Here is a 25,794-nt window from a genome sequence, read left to right on the forward strand (position 1 = left end):
GGCGGAAGCGGGAGGAGCGGCGGAGGGTCCTGGAGGAGGAGGAGCAGCGGCGGAAGCGGGAGGAGGCTGACCGCCGAGCCCGGGAGGAGGTAAGGGCGCCGGCCCACGCGGCCGCCCGGCCGGCTTCGGCGACAGGGAGGCCGGCGCGGGAGGGGGCGGGCCTCGCCTGCCGGCCTGGAGGCGCCACCCGCTGGGCCTCCCGAAAAGGAACAGTGAGCAAGCGGCCTGCGGATCCGTCGCAAGCTCTGAGTCACCCGATGCGAGTTTCCCCAGGCTTGGCGAGCTTTCGCAGGGCAGAGCCTTTTAAGGCATTTTGTTGTCGTTTTGGCGGAAGAGTAAGTGGGTTAGAGTGTCCGCCTTGTTCCACCACCACCACGACCGCGCCGCTGGGGTGCGATGTCACCTCGTCTCAGGTTTGCCAGTTCATACAGATAATCTTTTGAATTAGGTTCGCTAGATGAGATTAGGTTCTAAAGGGTGGCCATAAAGTCATCTCTTGTACAACTTGGCGAATATGGTACCGAAGATTGATTGATACGCCTTTTCACTTAAGCGATCTTAGTTGTCTTCGCACCTCTCCTAGGAAGCAGGCCTCCAACTGAACCGTGTCCCCGGAACCCCATGCAGCGACATGCCCCAGAGACCCTACTGTTAGGGACAGGCTAATGTGTTCCATCTTTTAAGACAGAGCTAAAAACAACAGATAAAGTTACAGGGAGGAAAATTTGGGTTCAGCTTATGAAAACAATGCTTAACCAATTACAACTGTTGGGTTACAAAATGTGTTATTTTTTACATCCTGAGGCACATTATTATTCTCACTTTATGGGCAAAGAAGTCAGGAATCAAATGGTTCCAGTTACTTGTTTGAAGATTCTTGACTAATCAGTGGTAGGATCAGTATCGAGACCCAGCTTTTCCAATTCTGAGCTTCGAGCTTTTGAGATAGTGATCGCCCAGCATTCAAAATGCGCAAAAAGACTTTCTGTGACTTTCTGACAGGTATCCTATACAAGATTTATATGCACTTATGGAAAATTTGGATGCATTATTCCAAGGTCTTTTCCTACTCTAACTTCCAATGGGCCAGTGACCTTTGGTTGGAAAGTAGTTGGGATGAAGAGTTTCTGAGTCAAATATACCTGGGCTTGTGTCTTAGCTCAGCCACTCATAAGCCTTGGGAGTGTTGCTGGACTGCTCTGTGTCTCTTTTCCTTACCTGTAAAATAATATCTTCTTCGCAAGATTGTTTTGTTGATTAAATTGATCATTGTATTGACAGTGCCTGGTGCACTGCAAGCACAGAAAAAGTGGTGGTTATCATTATTGTCGTTGTTGTTATTATTTGGAGAAAGAAAGTGTCAGGGAAGGCAGAAGGGAAATCATGAACTCTCAGAACTGGATTGGCCCCAGGAGATTCTTTGTTGTAACCTCCTACCAAGCACAGGATCCTTCTGCAACACCCTCTGACAGATGCACATCTAGTCTTTGCTTGAGACCATCCAGTGATAATGGTCTCATGGTTTGAAAATTTTTTTAAAGTCTGAATAAATCACTCAGAAAATCATTCCTAGAGATGTGCAACCTGATCAAAGCTCTGAAGCTTTTGACTGATAGAGAAGACAGGGCAGAATATTCTAGGCCAGGAACGAAGGCACCGAGGAGTCAGTGAGCCGACTGTAAACATCTGCACCACCTCATTTCAGGTTTGTCAAATCATCCAAAAAACCTATTGAATTGAGGCAAAGAGCAGCCATAAAATCATCTCTTAGGCAATTTGGCAAATATAGTACTGTATATTTATATGACTTTTCACTTAAGTGATCTTTTTTGTCTTTGCACCTCTCCTAGGAAGCAGGTGGCAGGGATATTCATATTCATTTTACATATGTAGACACAGAAGTTCATGTTCATGTCTTGGAGTTTGGTGGTGATCATCACTCCGAGTGTTAGGATAAGCATTTTATGTGTGCTTTCTCATTAGTCCTCACAAAAACCCCACCAAGTGGGTACTATTACCATCCCTGTCTTACAGGTGAAGAAACTGAGGCACAGAGCCGATAAATAATATGGCCATGGCTCCACAGTTGGGAAGTGGCGACACCAGCATGCACATGCCAGCAACTGGACACTGGCGTTCAGGCTTCACCTCCGGTGGCCACGCTGGAGGAGAGGGCAGAGTCCGGTCCAGGGCCTGTGTCTGCTGCCTCTCTGAATACGCTCTTTCTTCTGTACACTCTTCCCCTTGGCCTTGGAGCTGATATTGGTGTCTGTGCTGTTTGTTCTTTCTCTTAGGAGGAGAAGAGGAGACTAAAGGAGGAGATTGAAAGGCGAAGGGCAGAGGCTGCTGAGAAACGCCAGAAGATGCCAGAAGACGGCCTGTCGGATGACAAGAAGCCCTTCAAGTGCTTCACTCCCAAAGGTTCATCTCTCAAGGTATTGTTTCCCCCAGAAAACCTTCTTGTGACACGTCTGTTATAGCATAGTAAGAACTCGGTTTTAGCTTCTTATTTCATCATTGATTCAAGGCCTTTGCTTCGTTGATCTCTTACTATCCTTCTGTGTTAGCCTGTTCAGGTTGCTATTACAAAACACCTCAGGCCAGGTAATTTATAAGCGACAGAAATTCATTGCTTATAGTTTTGAAGGCTGGGAATTCCAAGTTCAAGGTGCTAGCAGATTCAGTGTCTGTTGTTCCTCATGGATGGCACCTCCTCCCTGTGTCCTCACATGGTGGGAGGGGAAGGGGAGGAAACAAGCCCCTCAGCTTCTTTTATAAGGGCACCAACCCCCTTCTCAAGGACTCTGCCCTCAGGACCTAGTCACCTCCCAAAGGCCTTACCTTCTGATGTCAGCAGAGCGGAGGTTTGATCCCAACGTATGACTTCTGGAGGGACTCAAATATTGAAACCAGATCATTTCTTTTCAGCTGTTTTACAGCTTCACATGGAAAGGACAGAAAGAGGTGACATTTGTATCAGTTGTTTACTAGATGACTTGCTGTACGTTAACATTGGTGATTAACATTGACATCGAAATGTACATGACATTCGGTGATTTAGAATTTCACCGATCCACATTCTTCATGTGCCTTATTGCTTTGAGCAATTGAGAATGGAAGCATTTAGACAAATACATTATAAGGGTTTAAGCTGCTTTTCATGCCGGCTGTTCGTTTCTTTGTCATTGTTGAAAACCGAACAGCTGGAAATGGTGCAGGTGCAGATTTTAGAGCAGTTATCATGGGAGAATGTGAAATGGGACTTGAATGGGGCCCTTGCCAGGATGACTTTGGTCCTACACCTGCCTTCATGGAGCATAGCTCCTGATTGATGAAAGACAGTGCTGCCAAGAGGACAGAGAAGGAGCAGGAAGGAGCTGAGTCAGGAGGTGATAGAAAGTTGAGATGGAGGGAAAATACATCAGACTCCAGACAGCACTATCCATGATTTATAATACATCGCCATTATTTACAAACAGATTTTTTTGCTTTGAGGGCTGGCATTTATTGAGCATCCAGCAAGGTGCCTTACATATTGAAGATGCTAAATATTTGTTAAATGAATGGATCCTCAGAGGGTGGAAACGGTTTTTTTCCACCCTCATTTTCCATCATCCTCACTAGGTTACAAAGCTCCAACAATGGGCAAAGCCAGGACAGAATCGTAGTCAGGCTCCAGATGATTAAGTAGTGTGTGTGTGAGGTCATGTTCTGTGGCACACTAAAATGACCAAAGCCAGTCACTTACCTGTTTCATGTGGAAATCAGAATGTTTTATCTCTGAATGACTCCACTTAGTTTTTATGATGGTTTGGATCCCATATTTCTCACACCCTCCAAATAAATTATTTGTACTTGAACCATCATCTTAAGTTTTGCTTCAGAGGAATCTAAATTACGCCACAGAAGGATTTTGTGATCTAATATTTGATATTTAGAACATACCTAATATAGTCGTACTGTGTACGATGAGGAAAAGTAGTACAAAGAGAGGTGGCTGCCCCTGTGGCACTAATATAGTTGACTGCCTCACGGGAAATGATTTAAGAGTTGCAAAGGTAACCAAGTGCAGATCTCAGAGCAGAGTAAAATGAGCAGAAAGAGGCTCTGTGGAACAGGTAAGCTTTGTTTTACGACCAGCACTGAAATTTGAATGTCAGACAATTTTCTAATGTCATGAAATAATATTATTTTCTTTTTTTCCAACCATTTAACAATGTAAAATTATTCTCAGCTTGGGGCTGTGTGAAAAACACAGTCTGCATTTGGCCAGTGGGCATACAGGCTGTGGTTTGCAGACCCCAGCTTTAGAAGAAATTGCTGAGAGCAAAACACTCCCTCAGCTCAGGGCGTCTCTGTGCAGAACCCCGAGTTCAGCCTCTTCCCAGCCTTGGTCTTTTGTTCCTGGCTCTACAATAATCAAAGACAATTATGTTCTCTCTTTTTACCTTCCTTAAAATCTCACCTGAGCCTCCTCCTCCTCCTCGTCAGTTATCTCTTCTCTACCAAATTTCTCAGCATACTAATTTCTCTGGTCTTTCCCTCAACCAGAGGTGTCTTCCCATTTCATCTAGTCCTCCCAGGAAGCCATTTCACCTGCTCCCTCTGGCGGGGAGGCATGTGTCAGCAATCAATTACAGTAGATGCATAAAAGAGGACCAGAATATTTTCCATTTCCATATAAGAGAGACATGTGTTCAGGAGCAGTCTATGCTTATCTCCATGGTATGTGCCTTGAGGAACTGACTGTGACTCTGATTTTCAAGCTCAATTTCATATTCTGCAATTGAATTTCAATATCTCTTGATACTCTGGATCCTGTAACTTGTATAAATGATCGTAAGTTCACATGTATAATATCCATGGAAGAAAACATTTGCTATTTCACCTCAAAATATTATCAACTAGTTTTTTTTTAGTATTTCATGACTTCTTTGGAAAACTTTGAATCTGTTTTTTCACTGTTAAATTATGTTAGCAGTGAATGATTTTCTTATATGACACACACACCAAATAAATTTTAAATAAATTAAATTCAAGTTTTTTAAAAATTGTTTTTATAGATTGTGAGAGGGATAGGTGTCAAGTAGAGAAAACCAGTTTTCTTTTTTTTTTTTTAGAAAGCAGGATTTATTGAGAGAACAGAAAAGCTCCCACCGTGGGAGGTGACCTGAAGGGGTTGCCCAGAAAACCAGTTTCCTAAAACTGATAGCATGGTTCGTTCCCTGAATGTTATCCAGACAGCACTGCCATCTCCTGGTCTTCAGAAGAACCGGCTCTCTTCCTTTACTGTCTCCTTCCACAGAGGATTTAGTTTACAGTTTCGGTACAAATTGTTACATTACTTAGAGACACTAAGTTAGGGAATTTTCCAGCAAGGGTGCACCAGTAAGTGGGTGGCGAATCCTGACAAGTGTGATGATGAAGTCAAGCTGTAATAGCCATGGTAGAGGCAGAGGAGGGGCCGGAGTCTGGCGCCTTTGTGGTTTGAAGGAACGTGATGGCCAAGGTCAAAAAGATGATCCCTGAGTCAGAAAGAAGCTTGGGGGGGAGCGAGGCGCAGTCTGCCGCCCTCCCATGTCTCCCCCACAACCCACCACCCCCTGTGATGCCTCTGCCACTCCCCATACCTCCACCAAGCCCCTCCATGCCTCCACCACACCCTCATGCCTCCGCTGCCCTCCCCCACGATGCCTCTGCCGCCCCCCATGCCTCCACCACACCCTCCCACCCCTGCGATGCTTTCTCCACATCCCCACCACCACCCCCAGCGAGGCCTCTGCTGTCTCCCCCATGCCTGCATCCTTCCACCGGGTGTTTTTCTCTATTCTTTGGGTCCCACTACTCTGCAGGCATCATGACTCTGCAGGTCCCCGAGTCACTGTATAGGTGTTTACTTTGCTGGAAATGCCCTTTTCTCTCTCACCCGTGGACTACCACCCTCACCCTCACGTTCAGAAACTCGTTTATGAAACCGTGTAAACTAGGAACTATAGATCTCAGCTCAAATACCAAAACCACTGGCAAGCCTTCTCCAATACCCCCAAATCGTTACTTCACTTACAGGCTTAGCATTTTCTTCTTTGGTAGTGTACCTGCCACTGTTGTGTTTGTTTTTTGGAGTTTTTGTTGTTATTGTTGTTGAGACAGGGTCTCACTCTATCTCCCGGGCTGGAGTGCAGTGGCGATCACGGCTTACCCCAGCCTCAAACTCCTGGACTCAGGAGCAGTCCTCCTGCTTCAGCCACCCCAGTAACTGGGGCTATACATATAAGCCACCATGCCCAGCTATTTTTTTCTTGTTCTTTTTTGTAGAGACTAGGTCTCCCTATGTTGCCCAGGCTGGTCTCAAATTCCCAGCCTCAAGCAATCCTCCCACCTTGGCCTTCCAAAGTGCTGGGAGTACAGGTGTGAGCCACTCAGCCCTACCACTGATTTTTAAATATTCTATTTATATTTTCTACTAGTCTTCCCTACTAAATTGTGTGCTTACTAAAAAATGGGATTTTTTTTCTTTTTTAGACTGTTCAGGATGCCAAAGCAAAATACCACAGACTGGGTGGATTAAACAACAGAAACTTATTCCTCACCATTCTGGAGGCCCCAGATCAAGGTGCCAGCAGAATACCTCTCTGCTGGAGTCTTTTCCTGCCTTGAGGGTGGCTGCTTTCTCCTATTGTCCTCACGTGGTGGAAGGGAGGGAGTGAGCTCTCTGGTCTCCTCTCATGAGGCCACCGATCCCATTGGGTCAAGGTACACCTCGTTCCCTTGTAGCCTTCATCCTTTCCTTAGAGGCCCCCTGTCCAAATACAGCCACCCTGCCATTAGGGCTTCAACATAAGAGTTTTAGGGGGACACAATTCAATCCTTAGTACTATTGTATTCATTGTTGGGTATTCAACTCTATATAGAGGGTACTCAATATGTAACTTGTTGGTTGGTTGTTTGGCTGACAGGCTGGTGGGATTAGAAGTAGGATGGATGGACAGATGGATGGACAGATGGAAGGGCAGGCAATATTAGAAGTGCCAGTGCGTAAACTCTTTCACCTTATTTACTTGGAAACTTCTTCTATAAAAATATACTTCTAAGTTTATAATTAAAACAAGGAAAATAATATTTACTTCATAGACTTTTTATATGTCATAAGCTCAGGACTGCATGTAGCACTTTTTAAAATAAAGTTTTATTTGTAGTAAGACTTTGCTTTTATCTTTGTGAGAGATCGTTGGAAAGAATGAAGTACTCTTACTGATATCTATAAAAGTGTTATTTAACTGATATCAGGAAGGAAGCATGTTTCCAAAAACCTCTGTGATATTTATTAATTGTTCATGAGTCCCAGGCCAGTCCAGGTTGGAAAGAACCCTTAGCATCTTGGAAGATTGTGGGTGTGCTGTGGCCTGAATGCTTGTGTCCCCGCAAAATTCATATGTTGAAAATCTAACCTGCAGTGTGATGGTAATAGGAGTTGGGACCTTTGGGAAATAATTAAGTTATGAGGGTGGAACACTCATGAGTGGGGTTAGAGCCCTTAAAGAAAGAGACTCAGGAAGAAGGTGACCATCTGCAAACCAGGAAGAGAGCCCTCACCAGACCCCAACCTGATCTCAGACTTCCCAGCCTCCAGAACTGTGAAAAATAAATATTTGCTGTTTAAGCAACCCAGTTGATGGTAATTTCTTACATTAGCTTGAACTGACAGACAATGGGACACTCAGCCATACTAACCTGGGGTCACTGTATTCTAGTAGATTCCTTGGCTGCCCTCAACAGGGAAGAAAATGGAACTCTTCAGCACATGTGTGCTTGGGCTTATGCAGTCACATGCACAGAAGGTTTTACCATTTGCTGATATTGACAGGTGATGGGTGGCGGAGGAATTTCTAGCTTGGAGTTGAGTACCACATGGAATCAACAAGTATTTGTTGACTTGTTGCTGACATCTAAATTTAAGTGATATAGTTTCAGTACAATACAGTGTTTGATTTAGCAGGTTGCATTGTAGCAAAAAGAATTTCCTAGCTTACAAAAAAGAATCCATCAGACTCCTGAACTGCCCATTTAGCAGTGTCCATCATGGTTTCTCTGGGCTTATTTCCTTATTTTCTACTGGAGCTAAAGGGGCTTCGTGGGGAGCCTCAGCTATTACAGATGAGCCATGCTCTGTCCTCTTTCTACCTCACCTCCATTTTTTATGTTCCAAAGTAAATTAAGTTCAACAGTAGGCTTGACTGACCCCTGTCAAGTTAGGAAATCAGGCTGAGCAATAAGAGACTAGTTCACATTTCCTAGGTATACCTACATGCCAAGTACGTAGGTAAAACTTTGTGGGGAAGATTTGTTAATCAAATAGGATTGTATGTCTCCATCATATGAATATGTCCTAAAGAGTAACAATGTGTGTTTTTGAAAAAATGTTAGTCTTCAAATTTAATTATTTTGCTGTTGGTTTTTATTATTTCAGAGCCATTTTCATTCTATTTCCTTCTGGTCTTGAATTTGCCTCCAAAACTTGATATTTCTCCACACATTTTCTCCATCCTTTGTTACTCCTGCCTTTATCCCTCAAATCTCACTTTCAGAAACTTTATATGTAGTGTTCTTCTCTAGCAGAGCTGCCATGCATGGAACCCTGATGCCCTCCTGTGCTCTTTGGTGTCTTTATGCCCTAGCTTCAGGGGCAGTGGTAGCCTGGGCTGAGAAACATTGCGTAGAAGCTGAAAATATTAACTGGATCTATTTTCTTTTTTAATTCCTAGATAGAAGAGCGCGCAGAATTTTTGAATAAGTCTGTGCAGAAAAGGTAAATATGGTGGGTTGGTGAAAATAATTAGCTAGCTTTCATATGTATGTGAAGATATCTTAATTATATGTGTGTGTTTATTTAGCAGTGGTGTCAAATCAACTCACCAAGCGGCAGTTGTCTCCAAGATTGACAGCAGACTAGAGCAGTACACCAGTGCCATTGAGGTGAGACTTGCCCTCAGCATGACAGCCCTACTAAACAGAAACAGGCTCTGACTGTCTTGAAGGTCACAGAAACGCTGAGGACAATAATCAGGCCCACCAGCCACAGTCACATTTGAGTATTAAAAATGCTTTATTACACTTTGAAATAGTTGTAGAGAACAGTAACAGTAATAGATATATTATAGAAGAGTTTTAAACAGATTATTATTTACTTTTGGTCTGAATATTCTTTAATGAAGCATTTATTGTTTTAATGAATGGGTTTATTGTTTTAATGAATGGGTTATTTAACTTTATTATTTATATGTTCACAGGTATATTTCCAATATCCTAATTCCTTATGAAATGTGTTTCCATATGTGGTTTAAATAGGTCCCTTACGGCTGGGCTCGGTGGCTCAGCCTGTAATCCCAGCACTTTGAGAGGCCCAGGCAAGTGGATTGCCTGAGCCCACAAGTTTGAGACCCACCCGAGCAACTTGGCAAGACCTTGTCTCTACAATAAATTTTTAAAAATTAGCCAGGCATGGTAGTGCACATCTGTCATTCCGGCTACTTGGAAGGCTGAGGCAGAAGGATTGCCGGAGCCCAGCAGGTTGAGGCTACTGCACTCCAGTCTGGGCAATAGAGTGAGACTTCAACTCAAAAAAAAAAAAAAGAAAAATAGGTCCTTTACAGTCTTGCTGAATCCTTTTTTGTTTACAAAACCTTTTATTATCAAATAAAAGTAGTCATATAACCTAATGTAAAGATGATAACCAACCTGAGTTTAATCATCACCAGTTTGAAATGGATTGTTTTATATTTGAAGGACCATAGTTTTATGCCTCTGTCTACTCCAACCTTTTTTCCCACCCAGTTGACCCGGGGGTTTTACTCTGTTTGGAAATAGTGTGTATTTCCACATACCAGAGCACTAAGCAGGAGAGTGTCGTTCAAGACAGGATCCTGGCTTTGTTTCTTTGTGGATTTTGCCAATGGTTTCAGCCTTCCTCTGTATCAGAGCACCTGCCGTGAAATAACTAGATCCATTTGACTTGATTTTTCTCTTCTCTTTCCTTTTTTCCACTCAGCAGGAGTGGAGATACATATAGAATAGCTTACAAACTATCAGAGGAAGAAAGAAAGGAGGATCTGATGGTTTACCAAATCAATGATCAGGTCTTCACACTAAAGATGTGATTTTTATTCACAAAATTAAATGTCCACCAACACAGAAGACAGATAAGAGGTAGTTATTTCCTGTGGTTGAATCAGTCATAGCACAGACAGGTCTAATGATGCCAAGACTGTGGCTTTAGGGATTGCATAGTCTGGTGAGGTGGTTTTTCAGGCCATGCTCCTGATGGCATGCCTCATCCTGGCTGGCCGTTTTGACTGCAGGCCACAGGCCACAGGACTCAGAGTAGAACCAGGAGAGAAACTTGTGCCATTCGGTATATGCCGTCATTGCTGGCGGGAGAGTATCTTCTTTCTTAAATCCATTCTTTCCTCCTTCTAGTGTGCTCCATGCAGTGGTATCTGGGGCTTTCAGTCTTTTAGCACTTCCCTGCCTCAGGACCTTTACACAAGCTGTTTCTGCCTGGAATGGAGTTTGCTCCTCCTGTTTAGTTCACCACTTTTGAGTCTTCTGTCAGATCTGAGTTTAAATGTCACTTCCTCAGAGAAGCTTTCTTTGTACCCCCAGCTAAGTGTTCTCCCCCTATTGTGTGCTCTCTTGCCATGCTTTATAGCACTCCATGATTTTCCATAGCTCTTACCACACATGAAACACTTGTGTAACTAGTTACTGTCTCTCTTTCCTATTAAAATGTAAGCTCACTGCAGCTTACAGAGCAAATTATCTTGTTTTGAGCACCACTGTATCCCCAGAGCCTAGCAGAATGCCCTGCACACAGTAGGCATTTAGGAAGCATCTGTTGAAGAAACAGAGTGTCACCTTCCCAGAACTTTGGGAGGCTGAGGTAGGAGGATTGCTTGAGCCTGAGAGTTCAAGACCAGGCTGGGCAACATAGCAAGACCTCATCTCTACAAAACATTAAAAAATTAGCTGGGCATGGTGGCACACACCTGTAGTCCCAGATACTAGGGAGACTGAGGCGGAAGAATTGCCTGAGTCCAGGAGGTCAAAGCTGCAGTAAGCCATGATCGTGCCACTGCACCCCAGCCTAAACAACAGAGTGAGACCTGACTCAAAAAAAAAGGGTGTCCCAACAAAAAGCACATTTCATTTTTGAAAGATCCTCCAATCTAGCTCTTACAGTTTCTTTTGAGGGATATATGTCATCAGAATGCAGTTCTGTGACAGAAATTATGACACATTTTTGGTGAAGGTGTTACTTTATATAAATTTCATGAGGACAAACTTCTCAGCACCGATGCTGAAAATAATTCACAAATTTCAGGGAACTAAAACTGCAAAACCCACGAAGCCGGCAGCCTCGGACCTCCCTGTTCCTGCCGAAGGTGTGCGCAACATCAAGAGCATGTGGGAGAAAGGAAACGTGTTTTCTTCCCCTACTGCACCAGGCACACCCAACAAGGTGAGCACAGGGTTGTTCTCTTGTAAGTTGAGAGCAGTGCATTGTTTTTTTTCCCCCGTTTTTTAAATGGGATCACACTAGTAAATAATAAAAGCAGTAAAAAAGGTGTAGTGGTTTGTTTCGGAATGACCACAGAAGCAAGCTCCAAGGGAATGTGTTCAGGAGGGCACATTGTGTACTAAGCTCTGGCTGTGGCTCTCCCAATGAAGTGCCTGAGGTGAATAGTCAACCCTCGTGGCTAGGGTGGGGTAAGGTGCGGGGAAGAGAAAACCATATAGTGCAGTCTTTACATACCAAGTTTAAAGGGTTAGGGCTGTGGGAAGTAATGCTTAATGATATGTTAAGGTTGCTTTGAAGATTCCTTCCCAGGTAAAGTTCACCTTTTTCCTTCACATTTTGGATGATTGACTTTTTGTAGGAAACTGCTGGCCTGAAAGTGGGGGTTTCCAGCCGCATCAATGAATGGCTAACAAAAACCCCAGATGGGAACAAGTCACCTGCGCCCAAACCTTCTGTAAGTCGCTCCAGGCATCCCTGGATATCTTTGACCTCTCAGCTTCTAGCAGCAGATGAAAACAAGTGGTTGGTCTGTTAGCCTGGGAAAGACAGAACTGTTCTCTGCTGTCACTGCTGAATGACAGACAAGGTATTCCGGTTCAGAACAGCCTGAGCAGCTGCACCACGATTGCCCAGAGGGCAAAACGGACCAAATAATCCCCATCCACCCTCACTTGGAGGAGTTAACCAGAATCCTGGTCTATTTGTGCAGCTCCTAGTCTGTAAATTATGGATAGGAATTTGAAAATGAAAGGTCAAATTATTCTCCCCATTTCTTTGTCAGGAGCACCCCTAAACTTATTCCCAAAAGAATGTGTGTGCTGGCTATTTTGAACCCATATGTTCTAATCTGCCTAATTTCTATAACTTGGCACAAAAATGCAGTTCTTGAATAGTTGTTGAAATAATTGCTATAATATTGTCATCAGCACCTTCAAAGGAAAGTCCTGAAATTAGAAAAACATATGTGATGTTTTTGAAAAATCTAAACTTTTCTTAGTATACTAAGTGTAGCTATCTTATAAAAAATAAATTTTTTTAAACTTTTCCATTGAATGTATATGATATTTGCCTTGCATTTATCACTATAATAAGAAACTTTACTGAACTTACTCTGTTAAATTGACTTTTATAACTTTGTTGGTACCCAAGGGAGCTGAGAATCAACTGTCATAATCCTGCATTCTAGAGGGAGAAGAAAAACTTTTCAAATCCTAGGCCACTGTGCCATTAAGCCACAGTGGCATTTAATTGCATCCATTGGCTGCGCATATAATCTCCAAAGTCACAAAATTATTGTTACTTTCCAATTTAAAAAGAAAAAGTGGAAATGTTTGCAAATCCTTCGTGAGTGCAATTCCTTGAGCCATTTAAATTAATCAGCTTGAGATTCTTTGCCTAAGGGCTCACAGGAAGTATAATTGGAAAATCTTTATATACTGAAAAAAATTGTTTTCCTTCTCTCATCAATCTTACTCTGGGTCCCTGAAAATTAACTTATTCAAAATTAAACATTAATCTACACCAGATTCCTTACTGGGACATCATCTGCTATTTGTGGGTAGAATGTACAGGATTTAGGTGTAACTTTGTAGTTGGAATTCAATTCTGAGAATGTCTGTGTTAGCTGGTTTGTCTATTCTTTGTGTCTAAACTACATATTATGCAGCAGTCAGGAGCTAATTTGTCTTTCTTTTTGTTTAAAAACAAAACAAAGCCAACCATGTCTTTCTCAGCTGACTTCTGTTCTCCACTCTTTGGTCTCTGGTTGATTGGAAACCTGCTTCTCCTGCCTTCATTTCTCCCTCTTCTTCCGGAGTGGGTCTTTCTCTAAAATGTAGTCTGGTCAGGTAATTCCATTTTTATTTCCCCTTTGATTTAAAATGCCAACTTATAACTTGGATGTTAATATTTTCTTAAAACAGATTCTCTAAACTTTGTCTTTTTTTTTTTTTTTTTTTGAGTTGGAGTCTCACTCTGTCACTCAGGCTAGAGTGCTGTGGCACACTCATGGCCACCCCAGCGTCAACCTGCTGAGCTCAGGTGATCCTTCCACCTCAGCCTTCCAAGTAGGCGGAACTACAGGTGTATGCTACCACGCCTGGCTAATTTTTTTATTTTACTGGAGAGATGAGGTCTCGCCAAACTGCCCAGGCTGTTCTTGAGCCCATGGGCTCAGGCAGTACTCTCACCTCGACCTCCCAAAGTGCTGGGATTATAGGCTTGAACCACCGTGCCCGGCCTCTCAAAACTTTTTAAGTGATCTTGAAATATTCATTGACAAGATTTATGAGGAATGCAATGCATTTTCTTAGGTAGAAGAACATTCATGTGAAAGAAAAATATTTGTCTCATATGAATCAAATAAATAAAGCGATAATAGCCACTTTCCAGAGCTTCCATCACATGTTCCTAATTATAGTTTCCAAAAATTTAAAACAATCTTCCAGACAATTTGGCAGCTTCTACCTTCGTTGGCAACTATAGTGGAATTCTTCAAAAATAGTCTGATTTGTTGTCTAATGGTTCCAAGTTAAAAAGGTGTAACTTGCTAATAGGATATCAGGAATTCATGCCATACAGGAAATCCAGAAGCTCAGTAAGATTAAGGTAAATCTTCAGTGTTTCGCATAGTACCATCTAATTGTGCATTTTCAGTGTTGAGATTGCAATACAAGCTATCAAAAATATGTCCTTTTAGATCAGTGTCCCTAGATAAATAAATGCAATTGCTATTAGCTTTGCCTTCCTCGTGAGAGAAGGGTTGCCAAAATAAGCATCACTATTTCAGTAAAGCACATTTATTTTTCTACAAACTTTTTGCCAAGTACTAATATAAGCAAATGCTGGAAGAAAAGTAAATTGAAACAGAAATGTGGATCCTTATCCAAACAAAATTAATTATGAGGTAGTAAATAAAAACTTAAAGTTGTATAACTGTTATTGATCCTGTTTTAGTGTTCCCTTCCCCAGATCTCCACATGTTCTTACATATGTCATCAACTATCAGTTTATCTTATGGGTTCAATTTGTGGTCAGTGTTTATCCTTGCAAGGCTAGGTTCTGCTGATCCACTTCTGAATTACCCACTTGTCCCTCAGGAAGCACAAAGTGATTTTAGCATGAGGGAAGTACAGTTGGGAAAGTGACCCAGCTTGGCTGCCTAGAAGCTGATCCTGAGAGAGCGATTCTAGAGCAAGTCATTTACTTGGGAGGTGAAGAAAGCACTGCAGGAAGTGAGATGGAGAGAAGGCAGCCAAAAAGAACATGTTATAAGCAAGTGCACACGTGGGCTGTTGAGTCTGTTCCCACCAGGGAAAGGCTAGAGGTCCAGTGGAACACAAACTTCAGAGCTACCTGACCTGAGGTGTGAGCTGGCCTGAGAAATCGTCCTGTACCAGCACTCACCAGTCAGTGCTTGAGGACTGTTCCTGGGGGTGTCAACTCGGAACTTCCAGCCTGCCTCCTGGGCAGGCAAAATGGGCATTTGTAGCCAGAGGAAAGTCCTCAGGCAAAGAAATGCGGTGTTGGCAGCTGACAGTCAGGCTGGGGACATAGGTGGGGTACTGAAAGACAGTCTGCAAGGAGGGAAATGCTTTTCAATCCCCATATGAATTATTTTTAAATAACCTATGCTTTATTCACTTCCACAGGCTTCGGAAGTTAAAAATAGGCTACATTACTTGAAACATGCTTCTATTTCAATAAATAGTAATTTCTTGGTGAAAGACAGGGACCCAAATGCTGTAGTCCCAGCCCATTCTTATAAGACATGTCAAAATCTGCATAAAATCAAACAGCAGCTATGTTCTTTTCACTTCCATCCAATATGGATCACTGGGGTAAAGTGTATTAAACCAGTTGATTCAAACAAACAAGTCATAGATGTGGCCATTGATTTAGAACTGGCCAGGAAATATAAATGGCCACCCATCAATTTTGTTCTGCATTCTCTCTATTAGGACTTGAGGCCAGGAGATGTATCTGGCAAGCGGAACCTCTGGGAAAAGCAATCTGTGGATAAGGTCACTTCCCCCACTAAGGTAATCTACTGGGAGGACTAGTATTTCAGAGGTGTGTTTTCTGTTGTATCCTGCGGTATGTCGTCCTGGTGTCAAATGAGAACTATCAACCCACAACTCTGTGCCTGCATGCCCATCAGTTTCTAGAAGGACCTGTACAGTGAAGGGAAAAGTTCATCGAGCCTTTGGCATTGCAGGTCTGTCAGTTGTACAACACAAATAGCCCAAACCTGTGGAGTGGTTCCCAGGAAGACATTCTCCGTACAACACAGAGGTAGGAACATTTGACAACAGAAGGCCATGGGGGACCATGGTCTGCATTTCCTTACAAGGTCCCAGCCCGGTGCTACTGTCATTTAAAGGTCACTTAGGGGAAAACATCCATCTCCCTGAGTGGCTCCAAAGCTGATTCCTGGAACCATTCTAGGAGATTATATAGCTGTTGCCAGCAGCCGAGGACTCAAGATTGTTATGGCAAAAATTAGCATAATATTCAAAAGTAAGGCAAGACTTTCTAACCTGTAAGAACTAATGGCCCCGAATGCACGGAGTCCTCTTTTACTTTTGGTCTTATGCTCATTCTTCAAGAATGGAAAAACACCTAAATGATGCTGAGACTAAAAATAAGACCCCTTGTACAGTGAGCTCATTCAGCTCCTAACTGTAGCCTTCCCCATTTCAAGCCACAGACCAAGTCTTCTGCTTTAATAGAGGGATAATTTAAAAGCAAAATCAGACATCAACAATAAGCACTTCGGGGTCAGTTTGAACTCTGGAGACAGAAGAACATCTGAAGCAAACTCAGGATGAAAGAACACATCACAGGCCACTAAAGAATTCCTTCAAGCCACTGCAGGGAGAGAATTGCTTCCCCTTTCCTCCTTTCTGCATGCTGTGAGTGTATCGCAGCTGTCTAAGTATTACGCATGACTCCATCTATGAGTTGCATGTTGCTCTTTTGTTCCAATAAAACCCACTAGCCCAACCTCTGTACTTGAGGTAACTTTTAAGTAAGCCCAGCTCTCTAAGTCAGTGCTAAATGTGCTGAATGCACCTAGTCATAATTATCACCACTACCAAGTGCTAACAATGAGCATCTGCCATACGCCAGACACCCTTCTGCCTCCTTAACCCACACTTGCTCATGGGATCCTCCTACCATCATGCGAGACAAGTATCACTCCCATTTTACAGCTGAGGAGAATGAGGCACTGAGAGATGAAGTAACTTTCCCAAAGTCACCCAGCAAATTAGCATCCTGGATGGCTACTCAGGTAGTCTGATCTGAGCCCACATTCTCACCATTAGACAGGCTGCTTTCTCTTAAGGATGAGTGCAGAATGCACTGAATGCCTTCCTATACATACTCAACAGAAAATGTACAGTTTTTAAATTCTCTGTAGGATTGTATCTTGGTGGCAGGAAAGTAAATAATTTTTTTGTTATTGCTTAAAATATGAACCTGTTGGCCTAAGCCTTTATGATTCCTCTAGCACAGGTATCTGTCCCCTCAGAAGTGGCAGTCCAGGTGTTTATAGAATCTGAGTAGGGAACGTCAGTTGTCCATAGCCCATCGTCACTGGTATAATAGTCTCTCTGGATGAAATTCCTCATAGCCAGAGTTCTGGAAAGTGGAGCAAAGATGACCTAGACTGGTAGGACTCAGAGACCACTCACATGCCATATAACATGCGTGGTACTTCCTGGAGTTGTACAACAGGGAGGTCCAAGGTGGGAGGATGACATAGTGAGTTTTCAGCATACCTCCCCCTCTTCCCTGGTCTACACTGCTACTCTCTTTCCATAGTAGTAGTAATAGAACCACCAGACAGAGGTGAGTTTGTAAAGTAGCAGATGAGATAGTTCCTTTGCTCCAAAATGTAGTTGACTACTTGTCCTGTAGTCATTCTTTTGAAATGAAAATATGCAACAGTTGAAAATGCAAATTCACAACACATTAATATTTGTTAATACCTCAGCAAGGATTTTTAGCAGCTAGCTGGGGCAGGCAAAGGATGGTATAAGAATAGGACTATGGGTCAGATAAGTCCCAGGGGAGGGGTTTAAGAAAAGGAAGTAAAGAAATAGAGATTACTGGGTAAAAACTGGGAGACAGCTAAACATATCCTACGACACTATCATATGTTGAGGGAGCCCTGACTAAGCTACTCAGTCACATGTGCCTGTTTTGGAATACATAAAATAGATTCCCGGCCCTTATGGTGGAGTCGAAACAAAACACTTACTTGAATCTGAATACCATGAGCAAGGGCAAATGTTAAGATAGGAAAAGGGAACATACAGGAGAAAGAAAGGAAGGGAAGTGAAAAAAACAGAAAAAAAGGATAGAAGATCATATTTGAGTAGTAGGCCCATAGAAATCTTTCTTTTCATAAATATTTAGTCCTGCCATACTATTCCTTTTGTTTTCTTCTTCTGACAAAAACCATCTGGCTCAAATCTGCAGGCTGCCTATTAAAAGTTATCTTCTCTTAGCAGGTTTGAGACCGTTCAAGAAAGAACCCAAGCTCAAGACGCTGGACCAGCTCAGTTGCAGAGGACTAATTTACTCTGTTTTATATTTATGTTGATTTACTAAATTGGGTTCATTTTCTTTTGTTTTATTTTTTCCATATCCCAGTAAACCCATGTATATTATCACTATATTTAATAATCACAGTCTAGAGATGTTCATGGTAAAAGTACTGCCTTTGCACAGGAGCCTGTTTCTAAAGAAACCCATGCTGTGAAATAGAGACTTTTCTAATGATCATCATAACTCTGTGTCTGAACAGTGATACCAACCATCGGAAGTCAACAAAAGATTTAAGTTTAGAATTGCCTGCGGAATGTGTGCAGCATCTAGAAAAATGAACCATAGTTTTTGTTTTTTTTTTGAAATACAGAAGACATTGTTTCTGCACTTTATAATAAAGCATGGAAGAAATTATCTTAGTAGGCAATTATAACACTTTCTGAAAGTAACCCATTTCAGATTTGATATACTGCAATAATGATTGTCTTTAAAAAAAAAAAAAAAGATGTACTGTTAAGGTCTTACTTTTTTCATGCTGATTCATATCTAAATTAGATTATTATGTTAGCTGACAGTGGTACTGATTTTTTAGATTGGTTGCTTTGTGTATTTCTTTGGTAGTGATAATAGCCTGAACCACATTTTAGATAACCTGATTATGTATGTATGTGCATACACATATACAGACACACTAATGATAGAATGCTTTTTTATGTGCTAGACTATTATATTTAGTAGTATGTCCTTGTAACTAGCCAATATCACAGCTTTTTAAAAATTAAAAGTCACACTATTGAATTAATATTTCATATTTGCCAGGAGAAACATGGCAGATAGTTATCGATATGTTTTCAATGTCCAGTGACCTGTAAGAAAAAAAGTATTGGAAAAAAAGAGAGTTAAGACGTATCAAAATGAGCTGAAATTTTCTATAAGACATAGTATTTAGTTTATAATTAAAAGCAGTCTTGAAATCCAGTGTGAATTGTATTAAATCTATCATCTGGATCAAGCTCAAAGCCTGCTTATTTGTAACAATAAAGTTTACAATAGGTTGGCCTAACTGATATCTAAGGTCTCTTCTCTAAAATTAAAAGAATTTTAAGTAATTTTAAATTTAAATTTAAAAGTGTAAAGAATTTTAGTGACAATATCGTACAGATTAAAATTCCATGTGTGGGTCTAAACAATGACCACCTTTGGCTAATGTCTGGAAGCAAGAGAAGTAAAGTGAACAAAACCCAGTGTTTAGGAGCCATGACAGTACTTTCATCTTTATAGACTCTGAAACATTTTTTAAAAATTAAACTTTTCTACCTTTATTAGTCATTGATTCTTGTCATAAGTTGATAATGTGATGAAATTTCAAAAATATATACAGCTTTTACTGATTTTACTTTCTCCCCCAAGTCTGTATGGATTAACCATTTTTACACACACAATCCAGGTTTTATTATATCTTGTAAGTCTTTAATGTTCACAATAGATGTTAAAAGATTACCCTAATGTCTTGGCAAAATGTTCTAGTATAACCATATACAAGAAGTGTAGTTTAAAAACTCATACCTCGGCCAAAATTGTCTTAGTCTCAATTCCTGACACACTGAGGGAGCTTCTCAATAATGATTTTCTTATCTACATATTCCCCCAGAAGAGCTAACCAGGTCAGGGCTGGTGTGAGGAGTGACCACTGCCTTGTAAAGTATTTCCCTCATAAATCAGTAAAGAATATTTGAATCCTCTAGCTATTAGCAAAACTGGGCCAAAGGAAAGAAGGCCACCAAGATCGCACAAATAATCTACTCATGACAGAGTAGACATGAGTCTACGATAAGGTAAACTAGAATTTACAAACAGAAGCTCCCTATTTTAGCATTGACTCCCATCATTAGAGTGAAACGGATCAAAGTTTGAATTAAGACCTATGGTGAGGAGGTAACATTGCTTTGTTGTACTTTTGAACAAGAGCTTCTCCTGATCACTATTATATATTTTTCTACAAAGTCTACAGTTGAGAAGAGAATGTATTGAGTCTGACTTTTATTCCAATATTTGGTTGGAATAAGTTTTAGGGTAGAATTTTGTTCAGTTTGGATTTAATCTTTGGAAAAACAAATTCCATGTTTACTTGTTTGATTACTGTTCTCTGTTATCTTTAAGAGATAAAACTGCAAGCTGACTAGCATGTTCTGTGAATCTGTCATTCCTAAAAATTTTATAAACACTTGATATTTTTCACTGATAATTGCTGCAATAAAAGTATATTGTGAAAATGCATCCACAATAAATGGAATTTCTCCAAATGTCTTTGCCTTACTTATTTGTATATACTATATTGATTGTGAGAAGTGTGCCTATTGTAATAGAGATGATGGCACAGTAAAAACCTAAATTTCAGATTGGGTCTTGGTTTTACTCTTTAGAGAAAAAAAAGCATTTTCATATTTTTTAAATGCTTCTTATAGGACAAAGATCTTAAAACTTTTTCCTTAAAAAAATCAAATTTTTCTTAAGCATTTGATAGTGTTTTCACACACCAGTCTTCTCGCTTCTAAGATGGACAATATGTAATGTCCCTTATAGTAGAAACACCCTTGTAATAGATACCATTCATTTGTTGAATACTTACTACTTGCAAGACACTGGTGATTACATTTGAATCCAAAGAATTTTTTCCTTGTAATTTGGCATATTTATGTAGCACTAATTGGTCTGAAATCTGAGGTTCTCACAAAGGTTTTAAACTGTGGGTGCAAAGCTCCTGAACAGTCCCCTAAATCCTGCCCGTAAGATTGACATAATTGACTGTAAAAAAAAAAAATTGGTATTTTTACGTCTGTGTCCTAACAAGAAGGGTGATAAGTCTAGACAATAAACTTGCCATCAAAACAATTTGCAAAATTAAGCAGTGAAAAGAATATCACCTGTAATAACAGCAGCAAACTGATAAGATCAGGGGTGAATGAAAGTTAATTTTATAATATGCATATTCAGGATATGAGCTTGAAAAAAAATTTTTATGATGTGGAGCAGGTCTGTGTTGTATGATTTTTTTCCTACCCTTGCTTGCATGTGTGCACCCAGTGGAAGAATGAATAAGAAAAAAATCTCACAATCTGAAATGTGTGCTCTTCCATAGAAGTTAGGAGAAGGCAAGGTCTTGGTTTGAGTGCAGTGTCGATTTGTGTCAAGTTTATTAATCATATTATCCAAACATTCTATATTCTACTGACTTTCCATTGTTCTATCTACTACTGAGAAAGGCATGTGAAAGTCTCCCGCTCTGATTAAGAATTTGTCTGTTTCCCCTTGTAATTCTGTTAATTTTGCTTTCCATATTTTAAGGTGATTGTTTTAGGTGCATGAAGATCTAGACTCATATCTTCCTAGTGAATTGACTATTTCTTCTTTATGAAGTGGCCCTCTATTTGCAGCAAAGACTTTTGCCTTAAAGTTTTTTGTTGCTTTTGTTAATATTGCTACAGTGGCCTTTTTTGATTAGCACTTGCTTCATCTAACTTTTTCCATTCCTTAACTTTCAAATTGTGCATATCCTTTAGTTTTAGCTGTCTTTAAAATGATGTGGCTTAGGAGCTTTAACTGGAATATTTGATTCTTTCCTTTTTCTTTACTGATACTTGTGCATTTAAGGCATCTAGCTCTGTTCCACCTGTCTGTGTTACTTTTTCTCTCTTGTCTATGTGGGGCTGCTTCTGCTTTAGAACATGATATGAACTGTAGAGGCAGCTGAGAGGCTGAGCTAGACTTTTGGCAGTGCAATGGGGCTACAGGGAAAATAAAAAACAGGATCTTCTAACTACCAAAGTTACGGGTTTGGCAAATTACTTCCAGCTTTGCGGGGATCTCCAAAGAGCTGCCTCCTAAAAGTAAGAGTTAGCTTAACTCATCTGGCTGCCACAGAGATTGCCACCTGGCTTCATTCTGAGGAAGAATAATATTACTGAGTAAGGAAATAAACAATCAATGGTAAAGATGAGAAAAGTACAAGATAGTAACAAATTTCAGAATTTATGAGATAATGTGTCACAAGGCTCTAGCACATAACCGTCAGCATTTAGAGGGAGAAGAGAACACTTCAGCCTGAGGTAATCAAAGAAGAAAAATATCTGTCTTATGGTTTTTGTACCCCTAGAAATATACCCGGTACCAGTAAACACAATGTTGCTAGGTAAGTGCTCAGAGGATGATTTCATAAGCAACCGAACTTATAAACTCTCTGTCAGAGGTACTGCTGTCAATTTTTGCAAAGTTTCTAGAGTTCTGAGTGATTATCTCATTTTGCGTTACCAGCTTTATTCATCAACTCAGCCCCTACATATCAGCGCCATATTCTAATGCAATTTTAGCAACAGGGTTTTGCCATGGCATGCTTGATAATGGCCTTTACTACCTTAAAATATGATTTCCAAAAAATGTTTCATCAAAATAGATTTTAGAAGACCCACAGGGCCATTTCTACCTGGATAAGGAACTGTCATTCAATAACTTCTTACTGAATGTTCTAAAAATCATACACAAGGACTACAATCATACAGAACACAAGGTTAGAGTCTTAACTAGTTTTCAACCTTACCCAACGTTCTCCCATACTAACCTGCTTTTCTTAGAATAAATACCACTTTATATATGTCTAGAAACTGCCACCATTAGTAACACAGGTGCTTTTGAGTTTTTTTTTTTTTAATGATGTATGTGGTCCCAAGTTCACTAGGGTTTCTTAGTCTTTGCTGAATGCCAGAATCAACTGTGGAGCTTTTTAATTATGGAGCTTTTAAATATATAGGTTCCAACTCCCAGGAGATTCTTAAGATTCTTACTCTGGAATTGAGCAAAAATCTAGAATAAGAATCTAGGATTGAGTAAGATCTAGAGTTGAATTGTATGATACCCCTTTGCTACTCAACATTACAACTGTGTTCAAATGCAGATTCTGATGCATTAGATCAAGGTGGGGCAGTTCTAATAAGCTCTCAGGTGATGCTGCTGCTTTGGAAACCACATTTTATGTAGCAAGGCTTCTCCCTCCCCCTAGGCTCTGAGAATGTGAGTTTCAAAGGTTCTCACTGAAAACAAAATAAGAATACTTATTATTATTAGGCCCTAACACGTGTATTAACTGTCTTAATCCTCACAACAGCTCTATTAGGTAGGAATCATTGTATCCCCATTTTATAAGGAAACTGAGGCACAGAGAGGTTACATAACTTACCCAAGGTCACACCGCTAAGTACTATGGCTCCAGAGTCCACACTCTTAGTCCCCTGTGCCACAGGTTCTTAACATTAAGGGTGCATTGCTATCACCTGGCGAGTTTGTTAAAACACAGAATGCCCCATCCCAGAGTTTCTGATTCAGTACATCTGGGGTGGGTCTGAAAATTTGTATTTCTAACAAGTTCTACCTGTTGCTAACATTGCTGATCCCACAGAACACACTTTGAAAACCACTGCCCCGCCCCCACGGGTAGAAGGTGGTTTCAACCTTTCAACCTGCCCCCTCACGTTTTATGAGCGAATAGCATGTGAGGGCTCAGAACTTGAATCCTCACAACAACCCGGCAAGATAGAGGCACCACTGTATCATCTCTACTTCCCAGATAAACAAGCTGAAGCACAGAGAAGTTTAAAAGTTTGCCCACGGTCACACCATTGTTGGCAGAACGTTTACCCCAGGCAACCGGCCCCTGAACCCCCCAATCTTGAGGTTATTGCCTAGGAATGCGTTAAAGAGAGTCCCTTGTCAGGAGGCAGGTGGGAGCCACTGCTCTCAAGTCCAGAGACATAGCAAGAACTGTACTGGAGAGACCAACCATGTAGACTGTAATCTGGCCCATTTAGGGAAACCTGTCCTCTGTTGGTTCCTCAACCCTCCTCACCCCAACACAGTAAGGAACTAGTGCACAGAAGGAAGAAATAATGAATGGAAACAGCAAAACACCAACTTCTCTACCAATTTCCAAGCAACCAGAGCTAGGGATGGGTCTGGGCTGCTCTGTAGGGTGGGGAGAAGGAGGCTTTGAACTGAGCCTGAAACTGAAGTTTAAGATGAACTTTTTTTTTTTAATTTTTGTGTTGGAGTCTCACTCTGTCGCCCAGACTGGAGTGCAGTGGCCGCTCCCGGCCACCGCAGCCTTGATCTGCTGGGCTCCGGCGATCCTTCCACCTCAGCCTTCCAAGTAGCTGGTACTACAGGCACGCGCTACCACACCCGGCTAATTTTTGATTTATTGTAGAGATGAGGTCTGGCCAAATTGCCCAGGCAGGTCTCGAACCCGTGGGCTCAGGCCATCCACTCACCTCAGCCTCCCAAAGGCACGGGATTACTTTCTTAACGCTAAATCTAGAAACCAAATGCCAGAAGAAAATCTTAACTATCAAAATGAAACTTTCAGTAGCTAAGAAGTTACAGAATCTGGCCATTATGCCCTCAGTGGGAAAGGAGATTTCACCATTGTACAGCTGGCACAGTTATGGGAGGGGGACAATTTCACATTTTTTGTCACAAGATTTCACGCCAAGTCTGGGAATTATTTGTTCTCTTTTGAGGTGATCTACTCCATTCCTTATTTGTTAAGCAGGCAAGGAGCATTCTTACCACCTCATTTCCAAATACTATTGGGAATGATGGCTTCGCTACAGTCCTCCAATAACAATTAATTCTACCCATGATAATATAAGAAGGAAAGGTGTCGTCATGGGAACGACCTGTGAGCTGAGTCTTGGTTGCTTGACCGGCCAAGACAGATCTCAGGGTTTGAGCCTGCAAACAGTTCGCGGTCTGGCCCTGTACGAGGTCATCCTAACCCACGGAGTCCAAGGCAGGCCAAGACAGGCACCAGACGACCAGGGGCTCCCATGCCCACCACGGCCTCCTCAGCCACACCATGACAAGACCTCTAAGGTCACACGACCACTAACGTCTATGATGTCACAAATGATGCCGCTAGCCACGTCTCATTCCGATTTGGGCCCTCCTCAGCTGTCAACCTAAGCAAGCAGCGAAGAGAGGCCTCTGAAAGCTTGAGAACAGAGCGTTGCAATGTGAACGCACTGCCGTGAAGGGCGGCGAAGGAAGACGAAGCTTTCTTTTCTTTTTTTGAGTTGGAGTCTCGCTCGGTCGCCCAGACTGGAGTGCCGTGGCCGCTCCCGGCCCCCGCAGCCTCGACCTGCGGGGCTCCGGCCATCCTTCCGCCTCAGCCTTCCTAAAGAAAGAAGAGAGGAGACGGCATCGTCGTTTTCGAAGTGGCCATCCTTAGCTACCAAGATCCACAGCAAGGGTGAAGCGGACCGGAGATTGGACGGGCCGTTGCCGGGCCGACGTCCCGGCAGGGCCATGTTTAATGCAAGGCTGTGATCTCTGGGGAGTCTTTCTCCTTTTCAGGACCCACGCACAAGAACTCCCTCTTGGTGGTCTTCCCCGACCGCATGCGTCGGGGTCTTCTCGGCACTAGCGACTCCGTTCTGTTTCCGGCGCCTTTGACACAAGGCGTCAAGGGTTGTAGAGCGACACACGCTGCATTTCCACCACGGCGTCCGAGCGGCCGTGCTGCTGAACGGACTCTGCCCGCCTCCTGGCCAGGAGCTGCTCTTGGGGGTCGGCTCTGGTCGCGGCGCCCGCGTTCCCTGCTGTGGCTGCAGGGCCGC

The 25,794-nt window shown here is 41.9% G+C and overlaps 1 protein-coding gene across 1 annotated transcript in view; it reads left to right on the forward strand.

The window, feature by feature from the left end:
- Positions 1-20,433, forward strand: part of CALD1 (caldesmon 1) — a gene marked incomplete at its 5' end in the record, with an annotated part of 39,418 nt that extends 18,985 nt beyond the window's left edge. The window contains 8 exons of the mRNA XM_021709662.1: positions 2-89; positions 2,295-2,435; positions 8,763-8,806; positions 8,892-8,973; positions 11,378-11,515; positions 11,934-12,029; positions 15,535-15,615; positions 18,314-20,433. Of these exons, the coding sequence (XP_021565337.1) occupies positions 2-89; positions 2,295-2,435; positions 8,763-8,806; positions 8,892-8,973; positions 11,378-11,515; positions 11,934-12,029; positions 15,535-15,615; positions 18,314-18,349 (706 nt within the window). The remainder of the gene's footprint in view (position 1; positions 90-2,294; positions 2,436-8,762; positions 8,807-8,891; positions 8,974-11,377; positions 11,516-11,933; positions 12,030-15,534; positions 15,616-18,313) is intronic.
- Between the last annotated feature and the right edge of the window lie 5,361 nt (positions 20,434-25,794).

This window comes from Carlito syrichta, unplaced genomic scaffold (assembly GCF_000164805.1).
Source record: "Carlito syrichta isolate Samal-C Ts95f unplaced genomic scaffold, Tarsius_syrichta-2.0.1 Scaffold271218, whole genome shotgun sequence".
Taxonomy (NCBI): Eukaryota; Metazoa; Chordata; class Mammalia; order Primates; family Tarsiidae; genus Carlito; species Carlito syrichta.